This window comes from Fistularia commersonii, chromosome 2, assembly GCF_037954325.1.
Source record: "Fistularia commersonii isolate RoL2024-O1a breed Wild chromosome 2, RoL_Fcom_v1.0, whole genome shotgun sequence".
Taxonomy (NCBI): domain Eukaryota; kingdom Metazoa; phylum Chordata; class Actinopteri; order Syngnathiformes; family Fistulariidae; genus Fistularia; species Fistularia commersonii.
The window spans coordinates 14439028-14451364 of NC_141285.1; the positions used below are offsets into that span (position 1 = coordinate 14439028).

The 12337-nt window shown below is 40.7% G+C and overlaps 2 protein-coding genes across 3 annotated transcripts in view; one reads left to right on the plus strand and one right to left on the minus strand.

Moving 5' to 3' along the window:
* Positions 1-261: 261 nt before the first annotated feature.
* Positions 262-6513, plus strand: vstm4a (V-set and transmembrane domain containing 4a). Its single transcript, XM_086169138.1, has 8 exons — positions 262-431; positions 1322-1756; positions 4048-4101; positions 4191-4298; positions 4386-4419; positions 4505-4626; positions 5214-5281; positions 5898-6513. The coding sequence occupies exons 1-8, from the start codon at positions 383-385 to the stop codon at positions 6048-6050; spliced, it is 1023 nt and encodes a 340-aa protein (XP_086025264.1). The 5' UTR covers positions 262-382; the 3' UTR covers positions 6051-6513.
* A 1435-nt stretch (positions 6514-7948) lies between these two features.
* The window catches only part of wdfy4 (WDFY family member 4), a 38428-nt gene continuing 34039 nt past the window's right edge, over positions 7949-12337 (minus strand). For both annotated transcript variants that reach the window (XM_086169159.1, XM_086169150.1), the window contains exons 58-64: positions 11922-12079; positions 11354-11512; positions 11076-11255; positions 10431-10613; positions 9887-9983; positions 9098-9227; positions 7949-8994 (exon numbers count right to left, since the gene is read on the minus strand). In XM_086169159.1, the coding sequence (XP_086025285.1) occupies positions 8931-8994; positions 9098-9227; positions 9887-9983; positions 10431-10613; positions 11076-11255; positions 11354-11512; positions 11922-12079 (971 nt within the window). In that variant the 3' untranslated portion in view covers positions 7949-8930. The remainder of the gene's footprint in view (positions 8995-9097; positions 9228-9886; positions 9984-10430; positions 10614-11075; positions 11256-11353; positions 11513-11921; positions 12080-12337) is intronic.

The following is a 12337-nucleotide window of genomic DNA, read 5'->3' on the forward strand; positions in this document are numbered from 1 at the left end:
TCCCAAAATGATATACATTGTCAGAAAGCCACACGTGAACCACAAAGCGACCGAATTTGGGATTTTCGGCTTGTTCCAAGACCTCTCACAGCAACACAGGAAATGACATTTCCTAGGTTTTGCTGGACAAAGAAAAAAAGAACAGGGGAAAAGAGCGAAAATGGGAGAGAAAGAGAGGGAGAGAGAGTAAGAGAGAGAGAGCACTGGGGACCAAGTGGGTGTTTCTAAGTGGGAACAGAGCATTTACTGTTTCATATTACACAGAAAAGAGCAGAAAGAAGAGTTAATGGTGGGTAAGGGCTCTGGTGGGTCGTGCTGTCAGGCTCTGCTTGTGTAAGTGCTGCACAGTTTTCTGGGTTTATGGATTCGCTGACTGTGGAAAATGTACTTCTCTATAGTGGTCCTTGTCCTGACTAAGCTTCTGGTTACAGGTAAGTTTACTTTGTTTGCAAAAATAGCAATGACAAAGCAAGGGAACAGCATATTCAAGGAAATGATCTATTGTGCAACATACATGAAACCAGATGATTTTAACCCAAAGTATGCAACTTTGATATCTAAGAAAAACACCTTTGGAAGTGTTAAATGACTAACAATATATCATTGAAAGAGGTAATGTACTCAAAGACTAGAACTTTTTTAATGTGAAACTTGAAATCACACTTACAGCTGAAAAAGTCTGTTGTAAAGTTTGCTTTGAATGTATATTTCATTTCTTGATTTTTTTTTCTCGCTATTTAGTTTAAGTTGATATTTAAACTAAATGACAAAAAAACAACACCACAGCAAGTCATTCAACACGGGACCCCATACGCTCCGTGTTATATTGTTGTCTTCTTCTCTTAGCCTGTTTATGGGCGAACCCTATTGATGAAGAATGTCTCCCACCTGTAGATTCTTTTTGCCAGTAATCACACATATTGTGTCCAGACTTCATGTCTCTGCTAGGCAGACCTCACCTTGCTCGCACTGGAGTAAAATGCCAGTACCTACAGGGAAGTAGAACAGCAGCACACGCATTAGGACATATTTTTTTCTGTGTCCAGTTATGATGGACTGCTTTACCAATGATAGACATTACATTTGACAGAGTTAGAGACTGCTGATATGTGTTTAAACGACCTTTGTCTAAAATCATGTGTAGTTGGTGAGAAATGAAAAATCAATGTTTTCCATTCGGGGTACATTAAAAACCCTTGATGATTCATCATTTAAAAAGCAGGGAGGAGTATAAAAATGAAGATACACAACAACTTGCATAACATACTTGCTTGAACACTTTGTACGTACAAATTAAACATTTTGTGTCTTATGCCAACAGAGGTCTGTCATGCCCTGAATGTGACAGTGATTCCTGGGCCTGTTGTCATGGTTACTGAGAAAGACAACATGACATTGTCCTGCTTGGTGTCTCAGAGGAAGAGGAGCAGCAGCATTCTCATCCTTCACTGGTTCTTTTCTCCTCTGGCGACTACGACTTTAACACCTGCGCCAAACACTCTCTCCGCCCCGGAGCCCTCGCAGTTTGTGATTGTGAAAATTGGTATAAAGAAAATCAAGCTATACGGGAACTACACACGTCGTTTCCCCCAGCCAAAGTTTCGTCTTTTCGACAAACAAGACGTTTACCTGTTGTGGATTCTGAATGTGACGAGGGTGGACCAGGGCTTCTACACTTGTAGGGTACAAGAGATCCACAAGCACAGAAACACATGGAGAGCATCGTCCAATGGTACCAGCACCACGCAGATAATAGGTAAATCGATACGCAGATGACGCCCTCCTCTCCATTTCCTGTGTCTGTTAAATATGTGAAGGCACCGTCTCCCTCACAAACAGCTGGATGTGCAATCCCATGCTGCATCAGGTTGGTGGTCCTCAGTAGAGAAAAGCTCAAACTTGAGGGTAGAGCTATAATTCATCTCTATGTTTTGGGAATTCAGTTTTTCATCCGGTGAAAAGTGAAATGAGAAGATCCAAAAGAAAGAACTGTAATATACATCTTACTCTTCAGAGGTCCATCAGCCAGGTATACAGGATACATAGCGTAATGCATATGTGACTGCGCCAATGCATATCTTTTATACCTCTTCGCCTTTTACATATAAGAAAAACAGCAAATGGGTTGAAAGACAGATTGAGGTTTCAGACCCGCAACTTTCGCTTGTTCATCAAAAAAACAAACAAATACATGGCTGAGAGGTTGCTCTTAGTTTTCCTGCTTTCTAAGTAATACAGGGTCGCAAGTATATATAAATGTTGCATTACACCGATCACATTTCTACTGTACATGCACAAAGGAGAAAAAAACGTACTGGTGTTGGAGCACTGCAATTTCCCTCAGACACTATTTTCAATGACAAACTTTAAGGCATAAGTATAAAGTGGACAAAATAAACAACAAAAACTACAACGGAAAGGGATAAACAACTTTGGAGTTGAGATTAAGGGTCAAACAGACAAGTTTAATGTGGATTCTCCTGCCTGGCCATATATTCTGAGTTTTGCCTGTGTGCTTTTGAGGGTGACCCCAGGCCTTTGGCATTTCCATATAAAAACAATGAGCTCACACAGCCAAACCACACTCAATAATATCACTCTGTGAATGAGCGTGAGGAGTAAAAAGGTAGAGTGTTGCTGAGCTGGCTATGCTAAACTCTAAAATAAATGACATCAGCATTCTGGGTTTTCTTTTTGTGCAAGCCTCATGAGAAAATTTAATGAAGAATTTGGTTGCCATATAGCTTTGCCAAGAGACCAGCAGAAATCCACAACAAACAAATCTGAAATCATTTACTTGAATATCATGGACATCACATTTAATACTGAATAAGAGGGGATAGAAGAGCCAAACGGCTGTCATATTTCCCCCCGTGTGACCCTGATTAAACTGTAAATTTTAATGTTTTAAAGTTAAAAAACAGTTTGATGGAGCCATTGGACTACGCCCTGCCCTATATTCAGGGCAATGCCCCGCTAACAAAGCCACACAACCTCAGGCATCTCTGACATGCATTGACCACAGAACCAGACACACGAGAGCTGACATTATAAGGGCAAACAAAGCAAAATCTAAATTTAACTATAATCAAGGGAACCCCTCAGTTTGCAGAAAACTCTGTGTCTTCCTCAAATCATTCGCTCACAGTAGAGAGGATGTTTGCCCAAGTTTCTAAATTGGATCTTCTGGCCATGAGACCTTAATTACCATGTTGATCTTTTTTTTTGTTTCTTAACCGATCTAATGACCAGACAGAGGAGATTTACCGATGTGAAAGGTGAAGACGTGAAATAGTGACATAAAGTTAATTGGTGTGAGAGAAGAGGATGCAGAAGGATAGGGTTTGATGGTCACTGTGGTGACCCTTGAAGGGTGAGGTCGAAAAAGAAAGTCTGGTGACCAGAACCACACATCTGTAACATCAATTCAGCTTCAGAACAGAGGATTCCTGTTTACAATTCTGCATTGTATCTTCACCGCTTGTAATGTCAAACAGGTATCTGTAGTCAACAACTTTCGGCTTGGAAAAAAATCTTGTTTTATTTGACAATGCTCAGCTTGTATGGACAGATAAAGCATGTAACACTTATTCAATACTTTGACAATGTTAACCACATAAATCAGTTACTCTTGTATCGTCAGGTTTTCACTTACCCTGATAACACGTCTTAAAACTTTACTTTGCTGGTGGAGAAGAGGTTTTTTTTTTTGCACACGTCAAACTGCGAAGACTGAAAATACAACTATCAGAAGAAAAGCAGAGTTGCAGAGTGATAGGGGAACCTCCAAACGCAATGCATTTGACTTCAGGCCTGTGTGTTTTTGTGTGTGTGTGTGTGTGTGTGTGTGTGTGTGTTGCATTCTTGGCTCATGTCAACTCAGAAAACTCACCCGACATGACAGCGGTTTGGTATTTCTGGAAACACTGTGGCTGTCTGCTGTACTGGGTCAGAACCCTCACACAACAGCAAGCCTGAACACTTTTTTTTATGTATTTTTCATTTCAAAGTCTTTTTTGCTAACTTTTTAAAATCCCTTTTCTCCAGTGCACCATACTCTTCAGGACGACAGCAGTGAGGGACCATGGCGTTTATTGGGAGGTATTGTATTTGGTATAATTTTGACTACTTACAATCGATAGCTTTTTGTAGCAAAATCATCCATTTGAAGATTGTCCCTTTTTTTGTAGATGTGAATATGTGCACGGTGCTGATCTGCTCACTCGGTTTGCTGTCCATCTTTCTATTCACGCTGGTCCTCAGCTGGCAGTGCCTTTACAGGAGGCACAGATTGAAAGGTTGAACCTTTTCTTAACCCACATTCACACAGAACAGTTTTTTGGCGGTTTTGCAATAAATCACCTTGCATTTTTTTTGTCCCATAGCAAGTTACCTGCTGGTCAAGTGTCCAGAAAGCAGGTATGAGATGTTTCATCAATAAGATTGATTCTAAAAGTTCATTATCATGTGATCAGTACATTCTAAACTTCTCTGCTCCGTGCAGCTCAGGAGAGACTGTTACTAGCTCCGGCAGTTCATCCAATTCTTCCCCGAAAACAGATAAAAATTTCACAACGAAACCGCCTAAAATACCGGAGGAGCTGCCTCCACTCATACCAGCCAAAGGTAAAGGGTCAAGTCATGATATGTCCTGCGAGCCAGTTTGAGTTGTAGCGCAATAAACCGACATCTGCATCGTCCAGTCTTCAACACACGGAAAACACTGCAGCAGCACGTTGGGAACCTGGTTTACTTTCAAGATCTGCCCTTGTGTTGTACATTACCAACACATTGGACATATTAGAGCCCCCCTGGGAGCAGAGAGGCTCCGACCCCCCGTGATGCTAAGAAAGAGAATTATTGGCTCAAGAAAATAACAGTAAACAAAGGTATCCAACCAGGACAAATGCAGAAAATGATAAAACCATGATTCAATTTCCATGATAAAACGGCACAGCAGGGGGGCACCTAGGAAGGAACGGAAAACACTACCGAGGCCTAAATTTGCACTAAATTTGGGTAAAATCCTTCTGGCTGAAGGTAAAACTTCAGCCAAACGCTGGAACGTAGTGACACCCCTGAGGTTCTAAACGGCACCTTTACAAGGTTTATTGTGTAGTAAGCAATTTTGGCCTCGTCCCCGGAACATATACTATATTTGCAAATTTTTCCTCTTGGCCGCTTTGAGTCATTTATCCGTTTCTGGTTTTTAGTGCCTGTTGCTGCAAAGAGACCTCAAAAGCCCAGAAGGTCAAAAGCTCATCTGAGGAGAACTGCCACTGTAAGTCAAGCACTCCAGCTTTTTTAAGTGTACACGCTGGTTATTTAGGTATAAACTAAAGGGAATTTGTCTCCAGATTGCATGATTTTTTTCTTTTTAAACAGCCGTTTATTGCTTTTCCTTCGTTCATTTACGAGCGTGATAATTCTATTCATCTTTATTGCTTCTCAAACACAATTATTTAAAGTGCCTCATCGGTTTTTATTTCGGCAATAAAAGTGTCAAGTATGTATATACACATTAAAGTACTCAAAATAAAGATCATCAGAATTCCTACTTTGACTGTTGCTGTGGTTTTGTGGTGAAGTTCTGCTGAGATATAAGTATCTGTATCACACAAACTTAAGCATAATACTAATGTACTTTGATTGGGGGGTTGAGAGTTAATTGATAAATCTATCGGGGAATACATCGACTGTTCTCAGAAAGTCTACAGTTCAACTCCTGCATAAAATGGATAAGAGGGAGGAGGTGGAAGAAGGAACAAACATGTTTTTGAAATGAGCGCTATTTGTTCTTTGTTCTTCTTTTAAGATGTGTATGGAACTGGTTTTCTGTTTTGACTCATCTGTGGGCTGAATTCCCACTCGAACTAATCACATCCCTCTCTTTCAAGACTCAAGTATCGCAGGAGGATAGTCTCACGTACGCAGAGCTGGAGCTGGTTCGACCGACTCTAGAGCCCCCGGCCCCCTCCGGCCCCGACCCCGCGCCCTCCAGTCCGGACACCGTGTACGCTCAGATCCTTTTTCAGGAGAAACAGCTGTAACCACAGCAGCTCTGGACACACCTCCCGGTGAGGATTATGTTAAAGATCCAGTTTTTAAGTGAGTGACATTGGAAGAACTATATTTATGAACTATCATTAAAGCATTTAGCATTTGATGCATGGTAGTTAACTATGCTACAGTTGTTTGTTTGTGTCTCCGAGAAATGTTTCCATTCCAGCACAGCAGTATTTTTTTCTTTTTCTTTTTTTTTAATCTTATTATTCTATTGTTTTGTTTGTCTGCATTACTGGCCTTTGAGCCAGATGTTGGTAAGAATGTTCTCACCGTTAACTACTCTGTGTAAACTCAGGAGACTGTGTGGAGGGAAACTGTTGTCCAGGCCATTTCTTTCCCCCCTGCCATGTCATTAGGCACTGTAACTCCCAGCATTAAATGAAAAAATTAAAACATTTATATAAATATAACACTAATAAAAAAAAATAAATCATGCCAAGATCTGACATTCAAAGTGTATGATGTTTGCTTCCTATGAATATTGTTTGTGTTCAGGTGTTTCCCCCTGGAGCAATGAGCTTGATTGACAACACAATCGTTGTCAAAAGCACTCACATGTAGAAAACACAAATAAGATTTCTCCTGGCTCATCCTCTGATATATAACAGTGTGACACGTGACAAATAACTTCTGTGTCCTCTTAGTTCAACATTTTGGGAAATGAGAGCCACCGGAGAAGATTCAAACCATTCGCATGTGTTTGGTAAATAAAAGCAGCAGCTGTTCTCAGCTTCGCTTGGAAACAAAGCTGCAAACCGGAGGAAACAAATCTTGGTCTATACATATATTAAGTGGTTGCAGACCTGCACACATCAGCAACGGGATGACAGTCTGAGACCCAGTGTTCTGATGAGCAGCGCTATGTGCTAAAGTGCTACTGAGTGGTTATGCAAAAGGATATTTATCTTTTAGCAAATCATCATGATTTTATCATGAATCACATGATGTTAAAAAAAAAAAAAAATTGTTCTCAAAAACTATTTTAGACAATTATCCAAAACAATAAATACTTAATTCCTAATCTTCTTAATATAAGCTTATTTCTAATGATCCTATCAAAACCAAGCTCTGTACATCAACTCTGAGTTTCATGTTCAAAGTCAAGCTGACCAGATTCTGGTTCAAGGAGACCAATGCAGAGAAATATAAGAATATCTGTGAACAAACACGTAGATTTTCTACCATGAAATGATAAAAGGAGACTGGAAAAAGGAAAAGGACGATCATGATTTCTATCGAAGTGATTCGGCCAAGATAGCAAACATAAACGGCAAACAACAAATTCTGGAGGCAACACACATTATGCTCTCGTGGGGAGAGGTGAAGGGTGTTGGCCATTTCATGAAGGTCGCAGTGTGAAAAATGGGAAGGCCGAGGTGCGTGGAGAAAGAGAATGATGCACATCCGCACCCTTCGCACTGAGTGGGAGAGATGGAGAGAGATCCTCATCCCCCATAGTTCAGACTCACCGACGAGGATGAACCCCCTAATGACTACATTTATTCAAATTAGACTAATTGTAATCATGGTTAATAATTAGCTTTACAGTGCATTATAATTGGGTTAGGCTACAAGATGGTTCTGCCTAGGTGCAATAATTTATTTGATTTAATTATTCTGAAGAACCCAACAGTTTGACATTTCATATCATAAAACCAGTGGTGTAGAAAGAATGGAGATAGCCGTTGTCTTTAGAGAAGGTCATTGCTCGCTCTCTGGGAAAATTATGAGGACTATTTTCCACTCTATTAAGCTACTCTACTTAGCACAATTAGCCACACACAAAAAGGTTAAAGACAGCGACCCCTTCCTTCATGATAGAGAGGAGTGTATGTGCGGTGGTGAAGAAGCGAGACATCCAGACACAGAGAGACAGCCCGTCTCCGTAATCATAACAATTTATCCTTATTAAAATGGCACTTTTTAATATAAAGATCAGTATCCGTGCTGCATTTTCCTACTGCAAAATCACATCAGGAAGGGTTTGAGCTTCATATTGTCTGTGGCAAAGTGGATCAGATTCCCCTGTGAGTTTATTTGCCACAGCCCAAGAATTTTGGCCGGTTATCAAATTCAATGGTCTAATGTGACTCTGTCAACCTGAAACAAACATGTACATAGAAAATGGGCAAAAGTGGCCCAATCACATTTACATCCTCCACAACACACACCTGACATGACAGTGTCATTAAGTGAGATGTAATCATAAATGCCTTGCTATGATAATTAGCGAAAAACAAACTCAGCATAGTAAACAGTACACCTCCTTCATTGCTCATACCACAAAAAATATTCTACATCTCCTGCAGCATAAAATGCTTGTGAATGCATCGAAATCCATGATAAAACAGACCGGGTCCAGCATCGGAATTAAACTATTCAAGTTTAATTTTATTCTGGTAAAACATAAATTAAAATGCTATTGACTTTACACTTCCATTTCACTTGTGTCTAACACTGCCCTTTTCAGCATTGCTAGTTTTGTTTTGTTTGTTGCCTTAAATCAGTGAGTAAAAATTCCAAACCTGCCCTGATTCAAGTCAAGATGGAAACTATCTCCATTGAAACCTAAAAAAAATAAGCATCAATAGCTACAGGGTTTTATTTGTTGAAACCTGGTATTTACAAGGATAAAACAGTACTCACAATTTAAATAGGAGGCAAAATAATCACTTCTCTTCTACACTTCAACTTGAGAAATCCCACAACAATGTCACAATATGTACTTAAAATGCACACGAGAAGAATAGGAAATACAAGGACCTCAGTCTTGGCACTCTTCTGGAGCTGCAGGTTTGCAATCTGGGTCTTGATTGCAGATTGTTTGAAAATGAAGAACCAATGTCTTCATAATCTCCAGGTTTTCACTCACAGGTCCATGTGAAAACTCTGCCCCAGCTATCGCCTGCTAGGAGAGTAGCATGGCTCCTACAGGGAAGTAAGAATATCAATGAAGCTATTAAAATCTGCTTATAAACAACCAATAAAAAAGCATGTAAAGTTAGCGTCTGTGCCGTTTCAGTCACCGTACCTGGACATAGCCAGTGCTGTGATGGCCGGATTATTTTTGTTGCGCCTCTGTGGCGCAACCTGACTTCTGTTCAGTTCTCGACACAAAACCAGACGTCGCTTACACACCTTGGGCTGACCCGAGTTGCTCACTGTAAATATAAAAGGACAGTATTTCAGTATCTCTTTCATAGTGAAACACTGTGGAGGGTTACACCCTCGGTTAAAACATGACCTAATGCCCTATGCATGCGTGTGTGTCTAATATTGTTTGTTGTAATGTTGTGGCTCTTAAGGGCTATACAATCCCTCCCTTGAATAGTGTTACGTAAAGACTTGTCTCAATGTAATTTGCCCAGCATAATACTCCTATGAGGTGACATGAGGCTGTAACCAATGTATGCCAAATTGGATCTGGGTATTATTGCTTTTTAAATTATACACGCACACATGTCAGCAGATTTACTCATCAGTGTTTACTGCCTCAATGTTTAATAACTTTATAACAGCATAATTCCTGCTAGCCTTAATGCTAGTGAGGGATGGGGTAAGCATTACTACCTCTCATCCGCAAAGCACACTGTCTGGCTCTGAGATGAGCAGTTAAAAATAATTATCTCACATTAAAGGCTTTATCTTATTAGACAGAGAGGCAGGTTCCTTTTTCTGAAAGACAAAACAGAATATTTTTTTATGTGTTTATGTGTGTGCAGTTTTCTCTTCAGGGCTGCGGTGCTGTCATCCACTCCCATCATCTTTGCCTTTATAAACACAATGCATCTGCATCCAATCTCACTGCCATCAGTGTTACCGTGTCTTTCTGTCTGCACGGTTTGGTCTTGCCCTGGGGACACGGGCTCTTCTAGAGGGCCAGGTAATTGTGTTCTGGTGTACTCTTTCCTCCATATCTGTGTGAGAGACACATAACGAGTGGCAAAATCAGACATAATTTAACATAATAACAAACACACAATGGTGAGGACACACACCCCATAAGTCATGGAAATAATAAAGTAATAATACCATTTGTTTGTGGGCATGAAGCATGAGCAACCATTCCCAAGAGGATCCCAATTTAAGAGTTAGCAGTTTGATTGCAGAGAGGCATCATGTTTATATTAATTCCAAGCAACAGCAATCACATTCATCATACACAACCCCTACTCTGTTATTACCACTTCGATGGGCACCTCAGCTGCTACTTGCATAGCTTATGCCAATGTAATAGTGCCACATTTGTTTTCTTTACGGTGGAACTTAAACCCTCGCTAAGTGACATATCAGTCATAGAAGAAGATGCAAAAGTGGAAAGACATTTTCTCGTGTGCGCATCAGTTTTCTTTTACTGCACTTACTCGTATGATGCCGTCTGCACAGCCGGTGACAATAACATTCCTCTCATCCCACTCCTGCCAATGTGTGAAGCTGACACTCAGGATGTCAACCTGAGGCCCACAGGATACATCGGTGCACATCAACAGCTGACCATTCATCGTCCACAGGTAGAGTTGAGGTCCCGCGCATGACGCAATCTCACCCTATGGCATAGCAATATAACACACATTGAGGACATTCATGCTGTCAACACAGAGAATCTTCCCTTCCTCATGCGCATAGGTGAATGTGCCAATGGCAATGAAAAAGAAATGGTCTTTTTTTCAACTGCTTCAAAGTCGAAAGGTTCTTGTCGTGGCAACTGGTCGAAGTGGTTATGCTAATTGGGGCGTCGTTTGTTGGGGACAAAGGAGCAATTTTTGTGGGATTACCTGGATTGGAATGTGAAAAGGTAAAGCACATTCAGGAGTGAAATCTGTTGTATCATATGAACTGAGGCTCATGTGGAAGGTACTGGGGGCTGGTTCTGGTGGTGAACCAAATTCAAATCCAGTTGCTAGGACAAGAAGATTTCGGCATGAATTCACCATGACCTAGATGACTGAGAACCTCCAAAGACAAGCTTCAATTTGCAGAGCAAAACATTATAAAATGGCAGGACTTACTGTGAGATCATTTATATCCAGCGCTGTGATGCTAGTTGTGTGTCCTACTAACTGGGTGATGTAGCTTAGTTCCTCCAGATCCCACAAAATACAGGTGAGATCACGGGAGCCACTCACTATCAAGTTGTGGACCTCAGACACACTCAGGCTTGTCACAGAATCTGTGTGACCATATAACGGCTATGGAAGAAAATTAATTTTTGAGTCAATGTAAATCAGTGTCGATGTGAATAAGAGTTGTCCGTATTCAGCAAAATCTTGGCTATAGCTAAACTCACCTGTTTAAGTTTCAGGTAGAGGAGTTTATCCTTGCTGACTGCTATATTCCACACACAGACCACGCTGCTAGTCCCTGCAGTGATGATGGTCGTAGGGTTCGGACTTGCGGCACACAGTGTCACCCCCCAGTCGCATAAACTCTCACACACTGCAAAAGTCTAAAGACGGACAGAAAAACACAGCAGGGGCTTTTTGTTTTCTTGTTTAGCAGAACACTCACAACACTATATAAGACATAGAGAACTGAAATCAACCAATATGATGCCCCCAGATATTCTGGTGTCCCGGAAGAGTACAGAGGTGATCAAGCCCTTTTCCTGAAAAGCCAACTGTTTAGTAAAATCAGTATTTAAACTTGAATAATATAACAGCAGCCTGACATTTATCCATCTTTTATAAGGTTTCATATTTAGTATTTCCTTGGTTTCATTTTATTCACATTTTACTATTAAGTGGGGTGTTTTTTCACTAAACTGTGGTTCTTTTAAATATGGTATGCAGACAAGATGTAACATAGAAGATAAAATAAAGTGAAAACATTATCTCAAAATGGTTGTACCAACATACCTTCTCTGTGGCATAGTTTCCAAAGGCACAGGTGTTGTCAGGAAACCCCCAGCTGAAGTAGCAGCTCATTTGAGGAGACAAGACAAGACGGTTTCTCTCAAGCACCACCACATCTTTTTCCAGGCACATTATTTGGCCTACTGGACCTCTTGGCAGCTCTGCAGTGGCGGGGGGGGTCAGGAAGAAAAGCATTTCCTTTGTTGTTTAAATCACATATTACATCCAGCTAAGAGCTATCTAAATTGACCCCATTCTGTCTTTAGTGTCACTTAAAAACTTGCCCCGGCATCACATTCAAGAGTTTGGTAGCTCAGTAAACTTCTGCAAAAGAAAAAAAAAATCTCATCAAATGAACTGGAAGAAAACTAGGCAATTAAAACAGTTATTCCCAGGTTGCACTGAGCTGAGGCTCTGTC